Here is a 20,118-nt window from a genome sequence, read left to right on the forward strand (position 1 = left end):
ATAAAATATAAGTAATGTCAGTGATTTAAAATATGTTATCCTCTCTCTCTCTCTCTCTCTCTCTCTCTCTGTAAAAACTCATACCTTTATGTATTTCTCCATTTGTTACCATATTAGTTGTTACACCACGCAAACCCGGCTGGGCCTGCACTTAGTTATGTATGATCAATAGCCTAACCCAGTACACAAAATAAGAAAAAATAAGAATAAGTCACTTGATTCTGTAGAGATGCTATACTGGTTCAGAGATGACAGAAATGCCTGGTTTAAGAAATTAACCGCATCACCAAAGTTTAGAGTATTTAGAAGAGAGACCACTGCTGAGTTTAGATGAATAAAAGTTTTAAATGTTTTTTCTGAGGCTTTAAGTGATGATTCCTATGCACTCTGCCATGACACCAGCAAACCAAGATGATTGTCACTTAAATATATCTAGCACTGATCCAGTACTTGAAATGTTTGGGGATCCTGACATTATCTTGTCAAGTGATCCTTTATTTCTTGGAGGTTTTATCAGTTCTAGTGCTAGATAATATATAAGATAAGCCAATCCATATGGTTGCAATGTACATTATTAACAGTATAAATAAGGTAATTTTACAGTCATTTAAGTTTTAACTGTCGTGATTGGATATCCTCTGATTGCAAATATTAAAAGTCTGCATCTTTTTTAATTATTTTATACAATACATACTTTTTTAAGTGCTGTTTCCTTTTTCAAGTTATCATACTTTACAAATGGAAAATAACAAACAAGTTCAACTCTCTCTTTATAGTAAAGTTTTTTCTATGACTTTTCTTTGTCACTTATGGTCACCATGAAGGCAGCCACACAGTCGAATTTGCTGATATAATCTGTGCCAGTGGAACAAAGTGACCTGCTGTCCTCATGCTTGAGCTCTTTTGTAATATGCAAACATCTGACATAGATTATTTATAATCTTGTAGAATAAACTACTCTCCAAATGTGTTATCTGTCCATTAAGTTCGGTTCTCATTTACAGTATTTCCATAAGAAGGGATTATCATCGCCCTTATGTAAATGACAAAATAAAGAAAAAAGAAAATATGTCTTACCATAACATTCCATCTGAGTTGTTAATCTTCTTCCACTCATCACTGATGGGTTCGGATCCGAGCCGACCTAATACCAAGCTCGCGTACACCAAAAATTCTCGAGCTAAGCTGCTACCCACAATGCCTTTCTCCCAATTACCTCAGATCGAGTTTGCATGCAACAAATAGAAGAAACAGAAAGACAGCGGACATCTCTGCGCAGAACCCTGAAGCACCACAAGGACCCAGAAGATCCGCCAGGAGCCTTTGGTAGGGGACGGTGGGAGGGTGTGATGACTGGAAGAAGATCAACAACTCAGATGGAATGTTATGGTAAGACATAACTTCTTTATCTGAAGTTGTTAATCTTCTTCCTATTCATCACTGATGGGACAGATTCCCAAGCTACTTGGAGAACATGGGTGGCCCTTATGGAAGAACATTCCTGAGAACCATTGAGCCGAAGGACGCTCTTCCCCTGGAGACCAGATCCAATTTGTAATGTTTGATGAAGGTATGGGGTTTAGCCCAAATGGCTGCTGCACAAATGTCATCCATGGAAGCCCTGGAATGGAAGGCAACCGAAGTTGCGATGGCCCTAGTTGAATGAGCTTTGATTTGATCAGGTTTGGGTTCATTCGTAAGGGAATATGCAAAGGTAATGCAATCTCTGAGCAATTTTGATAAAGTAACTTTTGATACAGCACATCCCAGTCTAGGACCAGAAAAGGAAATGAAAAGTTGGTCCGACTTGCGAAAGGACTTAATCCTGTCTAGATAGAAATGTAGTTGTCTATGTACATTCAATGAATGAAGGCAGTATTCCCCTTTGTTTGAGTAGTTTGGGAAAAATACAGGGAGCTCAATGGACTGGTTAATAGAGAAGTCAGAAAACACTTTGGGGAAAAAAGATGGGTTAGTATGAAGGGATAATCTGTCCTTATGGAAGATTAGATAAGGGCTCTTGATGCATAAGGCTTGTAACTGAGATATCCATCTGGCTGATGTGACCACCACCAAAAACAAAGACTTCCATGACAGGAATTTTAGATCACATATCACGGCAGGCTCAAAGAGAGAGAGACACTGGAGAATATGGGAGAGATTCCATGTCTCTACAGGCTGCCTGATAGGAGATCTACTATGGAAAACACCCTTGAGAAAGGTCTTGCAGAGTCGGGTGGAGTTAAGAGGGACTTCATCTGAACTGTTATGGAAATTGGAAATAACTGCTAAATGAACTCGAATAGTAGAGGCTGATGCCCCACTGTTAAAGAACTCAGAGAGATAGTGAAGAATGGTGGCTGTAGGAGTTGAAAAGGGGTCTAGCATCTGATTATTCAACCAGATAGCAAATCTTTTCAACTTATCTTTGTATAGTTTTCTGGTGGATGGTTTATGGGAGGCCAGAATATCCCGGACAGAAGAAAAGAGGGTTTCCTGCCTGGTGACTAACGGAAGTGGAGAAACCAATCTGTCAGTGTGAGGGTGGATAGATTTGGGGGAGTCAGCCCTTGTGGGTGAGATATTAGGTCCTGATGAGTGTCCAGGATCCAAGGAGGTTGTAACAGGTGAGGTCGGAGGAAGGGAAACCGCACTTGATGAGGCCAGAAAGGGGCAATGAGGATCACCTTGCTTCTCAACTGGATAGCTTTCCTTAGAAATAAGGGTATCAGAGGTATCAGAGGATAAGCATAGAGGAGACCCGTGGGCCAATCGTGAGTCAAAGCATCTCTTGGTGACTCCCTGTGTGGGGGAAAGAGGGCAAAATAGCTGTTGCATTTTTTGTTTGAGGGGGAGGTGAAAAGATCGCAACAAGGCTGGCCCCAATGGCTGAAAATTTCTGCCGTCACGATCGGGTTGAGAGACCACTCGTGAGGATGGAGGATGCATCTGTTTAGTCTGTCCGCAATCATGTTGGAGCACCCTGAGATATGCATTGTGATTAAAAAGCGGTTGGAAGCTATCGCCCAATGCCAAATTCTCATTGCCTCGCGACATAGGGGGTAGGATTTAGTCCTTCCCTGTTTGTTTATGTACCAGACGACAAACACATTGTCTGACTGGATAGCAATTGTTCCTGACAGAAGGAGCGGATGAAGTGTCTGCAGTGCTAACATCACTGCTCTTAACTCCAGGACATTGATATGCAAGTTGACCTCTAGGTTGGAACACGTGCCTTGGACTGTCTTTCCCTGGACATGGCCCCCCACCCTATCAGGGAAGCGTCCGTGGTCACTGTGGCATTGGGGAGTCTGGAAGCAGTGACACCAAAGATTTTCATCTGTTCTCATCCACCAGAGGAGATCTTGCTTGCAGGAGTTGGTGATGAGGATCTGTGCATTCATGGGGTGGAGACTGGCTATTTACTGGGATAAAAGGAGCCATTGTAGTAGTATCATATGCAGTCTTGCTAGGGGGACAACTGGAATGGCTGCTGCCATAGACCCCAGAGTCTGAAGAACTTCCCTTGCAGACACCTTCCTTTGACAGAGTATCACTTGTACTTGTTACCGTAATCTCAGAAGTCTGTGAGGAGGAAGAAAGATACTTGTAACCATAATCTCAGAAGTCTGTGAGGAGGAAGAGAGACTTGGCTTGTCTGAGTGCTGAATATCGCTCCTATAAATTCCAATTGTTGGGTGGGATGATGGCTGGATTTTTCCCAGTGAATTGTCATGCCTAGAAACTCTGCCCGTGGTAGGTGTAGTGGAGGGCCCTGACCAGTAGGTGCTTGGTGGGGGCAGAGAGGAGCCAATCGTCTAGATATGAAAACACCTGGAATCCCTGAAGTCTCAGATGAGCTGTCACCACTGCTAGGCATTTTGTGAATACTCTGGGGGCTGTTGAGAGACCGAATGGCAGGGCTGTGAAATGGTAATGATTGGCTACCAGCCGGAAGCAAAGGAGACTCCTGGAGCATTTGTCCATTTTGATGTGGTAATACGCATCCCGGAGGTCTATCGAGCACATCGACACACCCTCCTGAAGAAATGGGAGAATGGATTGAATCGTGACCACGAGGAACTTGGTCTGAACTACTGATTTGCTTAGCTGGCTGAGATCCAAAATGGGCCGAAGCTCCCCAGTCTTTTTTGGCACCAAAAAGAATCTTGAGTAAAAACCGGATCTGCACTGCTCTGGGGGGACTTGTTGGATGACTCGTTTTTGACACAGCTTTCTTATTTCTGAAGCTACTTCTACCCTTTGACTGGGTGGAACATTGGGAAAGAATTTCAGAGGTCTTGGGTAAGTGATTAGGGGAATGTAATAACCTCTGGAAATTATTCCCTGCACCCATTGATCATTTATAATAGAGTGCCAGGCAGCTTGGTGCAGAGAGAAACGAGCCCCGAATGCTTCAAGAGGAAAGCAATCAGGCAGCGCTTCAGGAGTGCTGATAAGGTTTTCTGAAGAAAGAATCTCTGGAGTCCTGATTTTGGGGACCCCCTCTACCCTGAAAGGGGTGTCTTCCATTACTGGAATCCCCTCGGCCTCTGGGGGAGTCCTCGCCACGTGCACTATGGAAAGGGCCTTGAGATTTTTTGTGCCACATCTTTCCACTCCTCTGGTTCCTGGAGAAAGAGTGCTGAGGCTTGGAAAAATGTAGGCCAATGACAGACAAGGTTTTTCCATCCTGCTCGCACCTGGCTAATGTATCCCTCACTTTAGAACCGAACAAAGTGGACAGTTCGATAGGGGCATTTAAAAAGAAAGACTTGAAGGAGTCCGTGAGGTCATAAATGTGCATCCAGGTTTGGCATCTCATAACTACACCTGCACCCGCAGCTCTAGCCACCCTTCAGTTGCATGGGACAGCAACCTCATGGATGAGTTGGAAATCGACTCTAGGGTAGCAAGTTGGGAAGTAACTTGATCACGTGCCCTGTCCGAAACTTGACCCATGAGGGTCCCAGAGAGTTCAGATATGCAATCTCTTTGGAGCCTCGTAAAATGTGCCAAGTAATTCAGAGACCTAACAGCAAAGGTTGCTGAAGCAAAAACTCACTTCCCTAATCTGTCCACCACCCAGGACTCTCTGTTGGGTGGGTGGACATCAGGACTTTCCTCCGCAAGGTCCTTTTTCATGGCAGTCGCCACCACCATAGTGTCTACTGGTAAGCCTCTTGACCAATGGAGCTGTTCCTCTGGAGGGAAGAGTATCCTGTCTGGTCTCCGGGAAATGACCTCAATGGTATCAGGGTTCTTCCATGTCTGCTGCATGATGAGCCTTGACTAGGTCATCGGCAGGGGGGGGGGGTCACCCAAGAAGTAGTAGGCTGACAGTAGAAGGCCTGCAGGAATATGGATTCCTCCGAGGAAGGGTTGAAGGCTTCCAGTCGCCCCTCTGCCTCAAAATTTCCAGGATGTCTCCAAAGGAGACATCATCAAGGGGTGACCATGGGGACCCCTCCCCATCATCGTAATCTGTATCTTCAGTGAGGGACTCCTCCAGGGAGTCTATGTGTTTCCTCTTACACATCCGTTTCCGAGGAGGTTCTTCAGTGGGAGCATCTGGAGAGGACTCAGAAAGGAGGTTACCCTGTACAGGGGTTTCCTGAGGCTTGCGTTCTCAGTGTCCTGGGGAGGTGGCCTGTGATAGCTGCAGCTCAGAAAGAGTGGGGGGAAGGTCTGACATAGGAAGCAACCCCTTCCTGAAGCAAGCACCCTCTCCATCACCCAGAAGGCAGGACCGCCTGAAGAGGAATGGGAGCCCAGAACTGGGGTCACACCCCGCTCCTGGAGATAGAGCCTCAAGCAAAACTGAGGCAGGAGTCACCCCTGAAGTCAGAGATGGAGCCAATGAAACAATTGGAACTGTTCCTGGAGCCGAGGGTTCCACTCACCAAGCATGAGATTGAGGAAGGGATGGTTCCAAAGGAACCGAAACCCAAAGGCACCTCGGAGCCTCAGAGAAGGTCACTGTTGGCACTGAGGAGAGGATTCCTCCCACAGATGTCGGAGCTATGGACCTCAGAACTAAAGGGTCCAAAGGAGGAGAATAAGTAGGAGTCACAGGGGCAATGGACCCAAAGCCCGGAGTGAGGTGGGTTTGAGGAAAATTTGTAATCCCCCTGGCTGTCAGCAGCTGATCAAACAGGCGCACCACATCCGATTCAGATAGGCTCCTGGTGGACCTTACCGACACTCCTGAGGGGGAGTCAGGTCAGTCAAAAAAGGAGCTAAAGGCTTGTCCAGCAAAAGGATCCAAGGATGAGGAGTACTGGGTCCGGAATGTAGTAAAAGTCAGCACCGAGGATTCCAGTTTTGAGACAGGCAAAAGGGGAACTATCAGTGCTGAAAAAGGGCTCATAGCCGAAGTGATAGCTGTGGTGGAGGTCATTATCTGCTCTGATGGAGTCGTTGGTACCAATCTTGGCATGGAGATAGGGGACGACTGTGCTGAGCTAATGGCAGGCAATAAGGTAGGGTCCGAAACCACAATGGGAACCATAGCAGTAGTCGGTGATGAGGCCGGCGCTGATGTGGAACTCATCACAATATCAGAAGAAACCAATGGAGCAGAGCTCAGAGCCGAGGGAGGTGATCTTGTGCCCCGTGGAAGTTTTATGGGCCTTGTGCTTATGAGGCTTGCCCTTCTCACTGGCTGGTGAAGAAGGGTCCGAATGAGGACATTTTTTGTCCATAGATGGAGGGGTTGAGATCTCTGACGCAGAAATAGCCTCAGAAAATGGAGAAGGAAGCAGGCCTTTCAGAATAAGTTTATTCTTTCTTTCATTCAGCATCCGCTGACTGAAACTAACACAAATTTGACAGGGAGGTTTCACAGAGAGGTGTAGAACCCCCAGTCAATAAACACATTCCTCATGTGGATCACTGTTGGGGAGTTTACCATTGCAGGAAAAGCAATGCTTAAACCCTGAAGTCCCTTTCTTTTCAGACATACCAAAACAGTGAGTAACTAATCCAAAAAGAGGTATTGAGGAGGTAAGAAAAGAGAAGAGAATACCAACAATGGTATTAAGAATACCACAAGGGTAAGGAAGGGCATTTGCCAACAATGGTTAGAAAGAGAATACCCATGGGGAGAGCTAGTTAAGAAAACAAGACATAGGAGTTTTGAGAGAAAAACTTAGAAAATACTGGAAAAATTGAAAAAATACAATGCTTAGCTGGAGAGCTTGGTGAAACGCTGCTATATGACTGCATGGCAAATGAGATCTGAGGTAACTGGGAGAAGGGCATTGTGGGTAGCAGCTTAGCTTGAGAGTTTTTAGTGTACTCGAGCTTGGTATTAGGCCGACTCGGTTCCGAGCCCATTAGTGATGAATAGGAAGAAGATTAACAACTACAGATTACAAAATTGTGAGTGATGAAGTAAACAGACTCAGTTTTGCTAACCTCCTTCAGCTCTTGGCAGCGTTTCTCAGACTCTTCAGTTTTTTTCTTCTCTGCTGCTATTGTTTTCTTCATTTTCTCTTTCTGTTGGGCAATGGCATCCTCTAGAAACTTAAAGAACAAAAATTATTACTTAACCTGAATCTTCTAGTCAGCCAAACATCTATATTTAGGCATAACTAGGAACGTTATGTACAAAGGCAGTTATTACAGTGACAGACTACAATGCATATAATAAAAAATGCAGATGTTGTCGGTGCTACGCAGAACTACCAAGCAATGCAATGACCTTTAGTAAAGATGTATGCTGGTAGAGAAAACACAGTTGTGCAAATAAATTTACCAAAGCAATCAGGGGTGAGGCCAGAAAATTCCATTTTGTACTCACAAATGTTTTACTGCCCCCAAGTCACCTGGCATTAAAAAAATGGATACATATTTCAAAATGTTGCCCCCAGGAGTTAATACATGTATACATGATCCACTCTAAAACTATTAAAGATGTTTTTACATTAGCAATTCTCTCTGTAAACAAGTTATGTACCTGTTGTTAGCAGCATCCCTTTAGACAGTTATAGATGTATTATAGCCTGAAAAAGCTAAAATGTTTATGCAAAGAAAAATATATATACTCTGTAGAGTACAAAGAGTATGGCTGGCTACACCATTAACAACAGTAGTAGTCCGAATGATCACTTCAGCTGTAACCTTAGCAATAGGGGTTATATCCTGCATAGGATTTAACATCTGGCCAGTTTCCAAACCTTAAGGTCATCAGCCATGCAATCCAGACTGGTCAGAACTCAAATACAGCTAGATAAACTCAGTCTGGGAGCTAAGCCCTTCTGAGCTTCCTGCCACAGAAGAGAGCTACTCTTATAGGCCTTTGAGGATCGAGCATCAGCTAGTATTTCTACTATGCTAGGTAGATAAACTCCCTCCAGGGGAAAAACTTCCACAATTTATTTTACGACTTAAAAAAAGAAGTTATGTACTCACTATAAAATTACATTTGTGTTGTCCATTTTCATTCTTCCTCGATTGTTGGGTTCGGATCTGAGCCTCGGATCCAACTCAGTGTTGCTAAAGCTCATGGTAGCCCAAAAGTTCGCCTCTCGAGCCTCTCCCTTACCCAAAATGCACCAACCCCTAACATTCTCCAGATCTTGTTTGCTGGTTTTATTTGAATTGGTATCTATCAATATAAAAATATAAAAATACATAAAAATGTATATGTCTATAGAGGGAACTATACCTGCAGCTCAATCATAAAGGACAGTGGCGTCTTTACAATGTCTCACTCTTCCAGAAGTTTGTTGAAACAAAGCTTGGGGGTTGGTGGGTGGGTGGTTGAGGAAAAATGAAAATGGACAACACAGATGGAACATTATGGTGAGTACATTACTTCTTTATCTGTTATTCTAGCCTCAACTGTTGGGACAGAGTCTCCAGCTACCTAGAACCCTGGGTGAGCTCTAAGGAAGGATATCCTTGAGCAAGGGTGAGCCAAAAACTGCTCTACCTCTAAAGACCAGATCTAATTTGTAATGAGTGATAAAAGTATAAGGATTCGTCCAGGTTGCAGCTGCACATATGTCATCCATGGAAGCTCTGGACAGGAAAACTGCAGAAGTTGCTATTGACCTAGTTGAATGGGCTTCTACAGGTATTGGTAAGGTCAGACCCAGTTTGTGACAGATAAAAGAAATACAATCTGTCAACCACCTGCCTACAGTTTCTTTTGCCACTGGCTTTCCCAATTTCAAATCTGCAAAAGAAACAAACAACTGGTCTATCTTTCTGATTTCTTTTGTCCTACATAAATAAAAGCATAATTGTCTGTGAACATATGATAAATGCAACATATATTCACCTTTATTTGTAAATTTAGGAAAGAATACTGGCAAATTAATGGACTGATTAATACTGGATTCTGACACCACCTTGGGAAGGAAAGATGCATTGGTACGCAATGTAACTCTATCCTTATGAAATATCAAGTAGGGAGGTTTTGATGACAAGGCTTGAAGTTCTGAAATTCTTCTAGCTGAGGTAATGGCCACTAGAAAGACAGTTTTCCAAGTCAGGAATTTAAGGTCACATTTCGCTGATCATTTGAAAGGGAAATGAATTGAGGCTTGCAATACCAAGTTCAAATCCCATACTGGAGTAGGGTCTTTATACAGGGGTCTCAATAGAAGAGTGCCTCTTGATAATGCTTTACAAAGTTTAGAACAGACCACAGAAGAATTTTCAAATCCAGTATGAAAAATTAGATAGTGCTGCCAATTGAACCTTAATGGTAGAGGAGCTCGCCCCCTCCCCCATTACAGATCAAAGCTAAATATTCCAGTATATTATGCATCGAAGCTGAAAAGGGGATGCACCAAACTACTGACATATTGCCTGTTTGAATCGCAATTGTCTGTGAAGGACAACATCCTGGAAGATATGCAATGCTACTACTCTCATCTCCAGGATATTGCTATGAAACTTGGCCTTTTCAGGTGGACCACATGCCTTGGACTGTTCTCTCCAGAAAGTTCACACCTCTACCACATCCAAGAAGTGCCTGTGGTCACTATGGCCTTGGGCTGAGAGAAAATGAAAGGACAGCCATGTATAACTTGCTCTGAATGAATCCACTATCAGAGATGTTTCTTGGATGACTCCGTGACCCTTATTAGCATTGCCCTTTGGCCTCACCACAGCCCCCAGGTTGTTTATGAAATGAATGGCAGTGGTAGCAGCTCACTTGAGACTGCAGACATTCTGAGTGTTTTCATATTTATTATATCTAGCTAAGCTCTCTGGTGCAGGGATATTCGACCACAAATTGCCTCCAGACAGGGACAATTAGGCCTCCTTTCAGGAGTGCTGGTAGGGTCTGTTCAGAGAAAAGAATCTCTGAACCCCTGGATTTGCAGGCCTCCTCTGCCATGGGGGCATCATTGTCCATTAGAGTTTCCCCTCTGTCCATAGGGGAACTTTCTCCATATGCATCCTGGTAAAGATGGACCATTGTGTTGCTAGCATCCACTGAAGAATTCTCATATAGGTTCATAGGTTCATAGGTTCATACTAGGCTATCTGCCCAAGGGCATTTATAAGCCTAGCCCATAGTTATGTGGCTTTTGCCACCCCTTTAGTTTGAATAAAAACTATGCCTATAATTTTGCTGTGCCTCTGTCAAGCAGTGACACTGAAGTAATCCCTGGGGTATATCTGCAATCTCCCATCCATTGGTCAAGATTCCTCTTGAACAAGGCCAGAGAGGTGCTCTGCCTCACATGTACCGGGATTTTGTTCCACAGCATAGGGAGTCTCTGGGTGATGAATCTGTCCCTCCAGCACGTTCTATTTATAACCATGTCAAGGTTTAAGTCTCCCGCCCTTGTGGTTCTGAGGGATCTAGATTTTTTGAGGTGAAGCATATTCATCAAATCTGGGTTTGACATTGCCTTATATGTCAGGCACAGGTCACCTCTGAGCAAGCGGTATGAGACTGAATAGAACTGGAGTTCTTTCAGTCGAGCAGCATAAGACATATTTTTGAGACCCTTTATCCTTTTGGTGAGGAACTTTTGGGGCCTTTCAAGCTGCAGCAGGTGTCTGGTCAGATACATTCCGAACGGGGCATTGTACTCAATCATAGGTCTAATAAGCTAGAGGAACTAAAGGTATGGCAGCTGACATTGACCCCCAAGGCCTGAAGGATCAACCAGACTGAAACACTGGTAATGCGAATTATTCTCTTGACTTGGAATCTTATACTCTGTATTCTTGAGAGAGGAAAAGAAGCTGTCACTGATGTGCTGATAACTACTCCTATGGATTCCAAAATTTGATTTGGATGTAATTTATGGTTATCCCCAGATGAGAACAAATCTAAAGTGCTTGATCTCTCACTCTTGTTGGTACATGCCTGGTCAGGGCGGTAATGAGCCAGTTGTCTAGATATGAAAACACTCAGAATGTCTGCAGTCTCAAGTGAGCTGCTACCACTGCCATTCATTTCATAAACAACCTGGGGGCTGTGGTGAGGCTAAAGGGCAATGCTAAGAACTGGAAATGACTGGCTCCTAGCCAGAAGAGTAAGCACCCTGTGGATTGTATGTTCATCTTTATGTGATAGTATGCATCCTAAACGTCTGTTGAGCACATCCAGTCATCCTTGCTCAAGAAGGGTAGAATGGACTGAACTATGACCATCTGAAACTTTGTATGTCAAACTGACTTGTTTAAGATGCTAACATTCAAAACTGGTCTCCAGTCCCCTGTTTTCTTTGGCACTAAAAAGAATCTTGAGTAAGTTCCGGATTCTATCTGGTCTGGCGGGACCTCTTGGAAACTCTTTTTTCTAGCAGCTTTTGTATTTGTAGTGCTGCTTCTTTCCTCTGACTGGGTGGAACATTGGGAATTTTATGTACAGTTGGAAGTGGAAGGGAAAAGGGAATTATGGAAATAATCCTCTGCACCCAAGTATATTTTATTATATCTAGCTAAGCTCTCTGGTGCAGGGATATTCGACCACAAATTGCCTCCAGAGGGGGACAATTAGGCCTCCTTTCAGGAGTGCTGGTAGGGTCTGTTCAGAGGAAAGAATCTCTGAACCCCTGGATTTGCAGGCCTCCTCTGCCATGGGGGTATCATTGTCCATTAGAGTTTCCCCTCTGTCCATAGGGGAACTTTCTCCATATGCATCCTGGAAAGGACACTGGGACCTTTTGAACCACATCTTCCAACTATCTCATTGATTCCTAGAAAAGGACCTTTGAGAGGTCAAAAAACATACATCCACTGAAGAGAGGGTCTTTCCAGCCTTCTCACACCTGGAAAATGTGTCCTTCACTTTGGAGCATTGACGAACAAGGACTTGAAGGGCTCCACAAAATCATATAAGCGAATCCAGGCATGCCTCCTAATGGATATACCTGAACCTGCTGCCTTTGAGGTGTCTTTGGCTGGATGCAAAATAAGCCTCATGGATGCATTTGATATGGATTGGAGGGTAGTCAACTGAGACCATAGATGACTGGGCCTCAGCAGAAACAGTCTCTGAAAGGGATTTTGAAAGTTCTTTAATCAAGTCCCTCTGCAACCTAGTAAAATGTGCCAAACAGTTCAGAAATCTAAGAACAAAGGTCATTGAAGCATAGACACACTTCCAAACCTGTCCATCACCCTAGACTCCCTATTAGGGGGATGAACAGAGGAACTTTGTTTAACAAGTTCCTTCTTGGTGGCCGCCGCCATGACCATGGCATCTATGGGCACCCCCTTACCCCAAAATTCTTTCCGCACACCTGGAGCCAGAATCCTGTCTGGTCTGTTAGGTATTGGCTCAGATGAGTCAGGCACCTTCCATGCCTGCCAAGAGACTAAATCAATGAGCTCGTTGGTGGGCAGAGTAACCCAGGAGGTAGATTAGCCAGCTCCAAAGACCTCCAAAACTACTCATTCCTTCAGTGAAGGGTTGCTGGAGGTCCAACCACCTCTCTGTCTAAGGATCTCAAGGATGTCTCCAAATGAGATATACTCTATAGGTGATCGTGGGGACCATTCACTCTTGTTGAAATCAGTATCCTCAGTGACTGAATCTTGCAGAGAGTCCAAGGGCCTCCTCTTCACTTTCTCTTCCTAGGGACTTCCTTGGTGGGGTGCTCCAGGGAAGTGTCAGACGACACTCAAGCTGGCTGTCCCTGTGGCACAGAATGATGAGACTCCAGGCACAGAGACATAAGGGAACTTGGTTGAGGTTCTGAGAGGGTTGGATCCATCTGTCCTGTCACAGCAAAAAATACACTCTTCACTACTTCGAAGACAGACCACTCAGGAGAGAAGGAAGACCTTAGTACTGAGAAGGCAGGCTTCTGGACTGCTGTCTCCCCCACCTCACAAGCAATCCCACCAAGGAGGAAGTTGAAGCCAAGCTATCCAGTGCTGAGGCACCAATGCACAAGGACAACTCTGAAAACTTTAGAGTCAACTCCCAACACCTCAGGCCTGACAAGGACATTTCCTCTCCGAGAGTAATCTGGATCCGAAGAAGTTGGAACCAGAGTACTGAGAGTTTGCTTCAGATACAAATATAAGGTGTCATCAGAGCCAAGCCAGATGGATCTGGAAGGCTTGGATCCAGGGACTCTAGAGCAACCAAAGGGATCAGAGAAGGAGTATGAAGTGGTGGTGTAGCAGATGGATGGGACTCCTGACTCGAGGTGGTAGGAGCTGGTAAAGCACCAATATGGATTTGTGCCAAGAGGAACTTCCTCATCATTCTATCCACATCTTCCTCAGTCAAATTCCTGGACAAACCAGATGAGGCAAGGGAAGGTGACTTTGATCAGTGGCTTTCCAAAAAAGGTGAAGAAACACTGGAAAGCACAGGATCAAGAGAAGGGGAATGCCTACTCTTTGGAAGAATGGTGGAACCCGTAACAGTCAGATCCGTGTGTTTCTTAGTTGGATCTGAAGACATAGGATCCATTAGTTTCTTTTTCTTCAGATCCATGGGAGAGGAACTTTGAGATCTTCTTGGATTTGATTCAGATCTCTTCCTGGAAGACTCTGAAATTGGAGTCAAGAAAGTGGAAGGCTTCGGAGACAGAGATTTGGACTCCTTAGCTTTAACCTTGGGGGACTGAGCCTAAGCAATAGCTTCTCCAAAGGATGATGGCAACAAACCTTTCAGGATAAGCTTGTTTTTCCAGAGTCCTGGGATTGAAATTGTGGAATACAGCAATCCTCATGAAGATGATGCTGGCCTAAACAATATACACAAAAGAGTGTGGTTATCTGAAAGAGAGAACGTGAGCTCACACTTTAAACACTTTTTGAAGTCTGAAGGACCCTTCTCTACCATATCAGTAACAAAGGTCAAAAAAAGTAATGCAGGAAAAGAAGTTTGTTTTTTTGTTTTTGTTTTTATATATATATATATATATATATATATATATATATATATGTATATATATAGGGCTACCTCGACCCAACAAAATTACATTTCAGCGAAATGCACTTTCGCGAAAAGGCACCTAAACGAACAGCAAAGGGGGCTGTTGCTTAGATTGCGGCACAGTGGGGTAAGGGAATATTCCCTTATCCCCACTATAGTGCAATCTTGGAGTTAGAATATAAAAGTAGTGGGGGCATGGGGGGGTGCATCCCCCCACATAGGGGATGCAGGGGGGCAATTGTTAGTGTTGTGTTTTTTTTATTTTGCTTGTTTTTTTGTTTGTTTTCATTTAATTTGTTTTTCACGAAAGTGCATTTCAGGGAAAAGTGCACTTTCGCGGAAAACAGCTCGCCTTATTACGTTTCTTTGAAACGTAATTTTGATGGGTCAAAGTAGATATACACACACACACACATATATATATATATATATATATATATATATATATATATATATATATATATATATATGAAGAAAAGATAAGAAACAGAAAATCAGAAAAATGCCAACAATGGTAATAGATTTACAATAGCATGTATAACAGAAAAGGGGCAACAACGGTTAAACAGCTATACAATAATGTACGAGAGTAAGGGAATAAGTATGCAAAAGAAACCTAAGATACTAAAGAGATTTGTAAGGGAAAAAAAATTATCACTTATCTGATGAAACACGACAGCTACAGCTGATAACGTCTTTTCGCAAAAAGCGGCAAACAACGTCTGGGGTATATTAGGAGTTGGTGCATTATGGGTAAGGGAGAGGCTCAAGAGCTTTTTGATTACCACAAGCATTAGTAACAGCTGAATTGGATCCGAGGTTCGGATCCAAACCCAACAGATGAGGATTGAATGAAAATCGACAACATCAGATTGGTACTTTTTGTGTAAAACTGTTATGGTAGGAATTTAATTTTTGTTCAATTGTCACATGACTTTTCTGTCAGTTGTAAAAGTGTAGCTCTCCTGTTACTTTTAGTGCCTACTGTTATTTCACTCTTTACTCTAAATTGGTGGCAATTTCTTTAAGATCACTATTCATGGCATTTGACTGCTTAACTTCACCAATAAAATTGAATAGAATATTGTAAGTGTTGGTGTACTCTGTTTTTTCAATATTATGAAATTCAGTATTTTGAGTTTTTAGTATTTTGAACTTTCAAGATTTTGGATTCAGTATTTTGAATTTCAAGATTATGAGCTTGCAAGATTTATAAGCGGACCCAGATATATACATACATAACATGCTTTTTTCCAGGAGATTGTAACCTCTAGGTTATTACTATATTTGGATAATTAAAATCTCAACAAATTGCATCATATTACGCAAATACTTTCTCTGGGATTCAATAAAATCCATGTAGGCTCTGCACCCTACAAGGAGTTTATGTGTTTGCGCTGCGAGCAGCAATGCTAATTACATATTCATGCCATGCACCACATTTAAATGTAAATGTGCATGGTTTCATGGCTGGCAACAGTGTTGCTGGCCAGGAAACCATGTAAAACAACATGGATAGCAATCCTGTATACCTCAGACAACCTAAGTTAGCAGGATTGTGTGGACTGGCATAATGATTACTAGGGTTTAACATAAAGTAATGTATATGGGCCAAACACAGTACAGGACAGTGTATGCAGTGCAGAGTATTGTGAAATCCCATTCCAGGCATTCTGTACAAAAGTTGTGTATTTAAAATAAACAGTTAAGGGAAGTGTGCGCATATTGAATAGGGACACACAGATGAATTGTAGGACTGAACACAGGGAAAGAGGGCAGGTGAAACATCCTAATGTACAGCAGATGAGAGCATGCAAATGGAAGACAGTTGTAGCAGGTACTCTAATAGCATATCAATATGGTACAGCACAGACTGCAAATTGAAAATGTATATTATGTGTCACACAAGGTAACATAACAATGGAGAAGATGTGAGATAAGAATCCTGACATGAACAATGCAGAGGGCAACTATCAGGGATGTTGTGTACAATTGGGGTTCGGTGTATATTCTGAAGTTGTGCAAACTGACTTGCCTTAACATGAGTGTAATGTGAGCAGAGGTCTCTAACAAATGGGACACAGTTACAGGCTCATGGACAACAGTAAAAGAAGCATGCATAATCATGGACAATATCAGAATAATACCACCAGTAATCCCATGTCTCTGACACAACTTATGTGATTCTGTGTGATCAAAGATGGTTCTGCACAAACACACTTGTACAACTATTGTGATATGTCAGAAATCTATGAGGGTAATCAAGCACACCATCCTGACACTGTAACATCTGATGGGGGTATTAGGAGGGACACTGCTATACCTGTATATGACATTATGGTCAATGCAGACTAGTTTACTGGTGTGCATGGCAGATATATATGGCACTATCCACATGGTCACAAATGTAACCCATGCCATCAATGTTATCAAACAGTTATGTATGTACTGTGTGCATCACCAGAACAGGTATCACACATGCATCTGGTGTAACACCTTCATGGGTGTTCTGTACCATCAGAGAATAATGTTTATGCAACAAAATGAATACATAGGTATGTCCAATAAGATGTATCGCTGTGGCAAAGGTAGTACACTTCAGTTACACATCACTGGAAGATGTGTAGGGAGGTACATGAGTGCATTGTACTCAGTTATTGGTGTGATGAAGGCTGTGAACTAGGGAGGTATTATGGCCTTTGATGTGGATGTCATTCTCATACTCAGTAGTTGTGTTACATACAAGGGAGTAGTCAGCACTGTGGCCATATGCTAGTAGACATTCTACATACCATCTCCCCAAGAACACAGGTCACATACCAGTTGGTCTACTTACAGGGTGTGATGTCTACATTATCCTTGGGTTGTGCATTTGTTTTCATAATGTAAAAAATCCCCCCATGTTTTTGTTTCATCACATGTGTTGTCATGGCTGTGGCAGCAATCTGTTTTTTTCTGTTGATACTGTCTGCATTATATTAATATCACAGCTGGAGTCAATGATTGCCCACAGTCTATACTCCTTCAGACATCTGTTTGGACTCAGGATGTGTATGTCATTCCTGATGTTTGTGACTTAAATAATGGACAGGAAAGGGTCTACAGACATCCCTGATGTATAAACCTGATCACTGGATCTGACATATAGGTCACTTGACACATTTTAACATCTTTAGTTGCCACATATGTGATCCACTGGTCTACCCACTTGGTGATATAGGTGTTTATGGCCACATCTGACAATGTTGAGTGAATACTTTAGTGTGAATTTGTGTCAGTTGCCTTGGCCTAGTCAAGTTCCACAGGATGATAGTGTTGACATCATGCATGCCCTTGATTACCTATTTGATGGAATCTAACAGATGTAGCAGACATGAATGTAGCATTAGCAACTCACACAGATCTGTTGCATGCAACTGGGATATTACTAGTGTCCATTTAGAAAAGGTCCATAATGACATGTTGATCTGCCTCACAGATAAGGAGAGTCAGGATGTGTCTGCACATGCATGTATCATGTGCTGCCCCCCCCAACTCAGATGGATGCATGTAGATGTACACCCTTGTACTGGAACACAGTCTGTGTGGAAGGTGTGCTATAGGCAATCTGTGATGTCACAGCCCACTGATTCTGGATGAAGGTAAGTCAGTGCATACTGACTATCTTGATCTGGCCAAGGGTTTTAATACAATCCCCCACTCAGGTATTATTAGGAAACTCTCCCAGCTTGGGATTAAGCCTTATGTCACTAGATAATTAACCAGTTGTCTTACCAACACAAAACATACTGTGAAGGTTGGTGAATCAATCTCTACCAGTAGAGCGGTCACCAGTGGTGTACCCCAGGGATCTGTGCTTGGCCCTTCACTGTTTGTAATGTATTTCTCGACAGTCCAGGCCAGAGTATATGGCCTTTGGCTTACCACATTTGCTGATTCTTGCATATTAGGTGCAGCCATTGAGTCCACCAATAACGATAGCATACTACAGGAGGGGCTAACATAGACAAATGATTGTTGACAAAGCCACACGGTCTACAAATAAATGCAAAAATGTGTGTTTATTTTGGCCTTCTACTAAGTGGAATTCCCTGCTAATTAAAGCATTGACAACACTCCACCTATGCTGAAACCCAGTGGTGCAAGACCTGGGAACACACATAGATAGCAATCTGAATTCAACCACCAAGTGTCCAAAGTGGTATTGAAAGGCTATGTTGTGCACCTCATAAGTAAAGCCATTGTATTCAGATCTGAGGATTATATAACAGCACTGTACTTGAACCTCATCAGAACACTAATAGAGTATAATACTCCCTTTTGCATGTACCTCATCCTTTTGCATGTACCTCATCAGACACCTGCAGCAGCAGCTGGAGAAACCACAGGGGTTTCTCACTAAGAAAACACAGGGCCTACAAACCGTGCCATGCCATATGTAGATAGACTGAAAGACCTGTTGCTGTAATCTGTATCGTACAGAATGAGGTGACTTGTGCTCAGTCTCTAACCCTGCCCTGGTGGGAATACTACATATCCACAAATCAGCTATAGCGGATGTCATCAGCAGAATCTGGTGAAGAGAAACTGCTAATGGCAGTGCCCCACATGCTGGTTTAAAATGCACTCTGTAATGTCAAGCAAGGGCACAAAGAAACAAACTCACACACACACACACACACACACACACACACGCACACACACACACATGCACACACACACACACACACACACACACACACACACACACACACACACACACACACACACACACACAAACACACACACGCACACCAGTTGACTGCAGTGAGAACAGAACCCCTACCTATCTAAGTACGCAGACTAGAGAACACAGTACTTTAAGCAAGCCCCACAGCACAAGTGTGACTCTTACAAGCCTGCAGGACAACTTATGGTGGATGACATTAGAACAGGATGATGTAGAGAAGATGTTGGGAGGGCTGCATGAAATGGATGTGTAGGCATGTGCAATTACCAAGACAGTTCAAGTTCTGCATGTTACTAGATTGATGAGTGTACAATTTTGGTGGTTGCTTTCCAATGTGCAGGTATAGTTTAAGAGAGAGCTTTGCAAACTATATGCAAACAGGTGTGTCCACATTACAAGTATTTGAAAATCTAAACATGTATTATCATTTTAAAGGCATGCATCGTATATCACACAACATTTCTTATTAATTTATGTAGTTTAGTTGATATATTTCTAAACAAGTACTGAGAGACCTGCATTGCAGTGCATGGGGAGAGATAACACATGGTTGCATTGCAAATATCTGACATATTCTTAGATATGTCCTTCATTTGTTAATATTTCTAAATGTAATTTCATGCCATGAAGACTAAATGGACAATAAACAAAAGTAATACATGCTAATATTTAGTTTGCATAGCACAACGGTGAGCAGCGGGTTTGCGTGATGTATGGTAAAGTATTGGTCCATGCAAAATACACATTTCTAGTGCTTTCCCTGTTTGTGGTAGTTAAGCAGTGGGCAAATGCGAGGCTCATTGCTAAAATTCTGAGAGATAGTATTGACTATATGAAAAACAGCTGCTGCTTAGCTGACTCTGTGGCAGAAGGTGTAAATGCATTGACACATTTCTTTTTGACCCCAGTTGATACTAGGTTCAAATCTTGGTGTATGTAATACTTTTAAATAAGTAGTGATAATCCAATGAAGTTATACTTATACTACATTCACCATGTGTTACTATGTTCTAGC

At 42.9% G+C, this 20,118-nt stretch overlaps 1 protein-coding gene across 1 annotated transcript in view; it reads right to left on the reverse strand.

Annotated features, from left to right (window-relative positions):
- The window catches only part of FHAD1 (forkhead associated phosphopeptide binding domain 1), a gene marked incomplete at its 5' end in the record, with an annotated part of 2,130,934 nt that overhangs the window by 1,083,256 nt on the left and 1,027,560 nt on the right, over positions 1-20,118 (reverse strand). The window contains one exon of the mRNA XM_044060429.1: positions 7,420-7,527. Coding sequence (XP_043916364.1) covers positions 7,420-7,527 — 108 coding nt within the window. The remainder of the gene's footprint in view (positions 1-7,419; positions 7,528-20,118) is intronic.

The sequence above is a fragment of the Protopterus annectens genome, chromosome 2.part0, assembly GCF_019279795.1.
Source record: "Protopterus annectens isolate FY-2018-M chromosome 2.part0, PAN1.0, whole genome shotgun sequence".
NCBI lineage: Eukaryota > Metazoa > Chordata > Ceratodontiformes > Protopteridae > Protopterus > Protopterus annectens.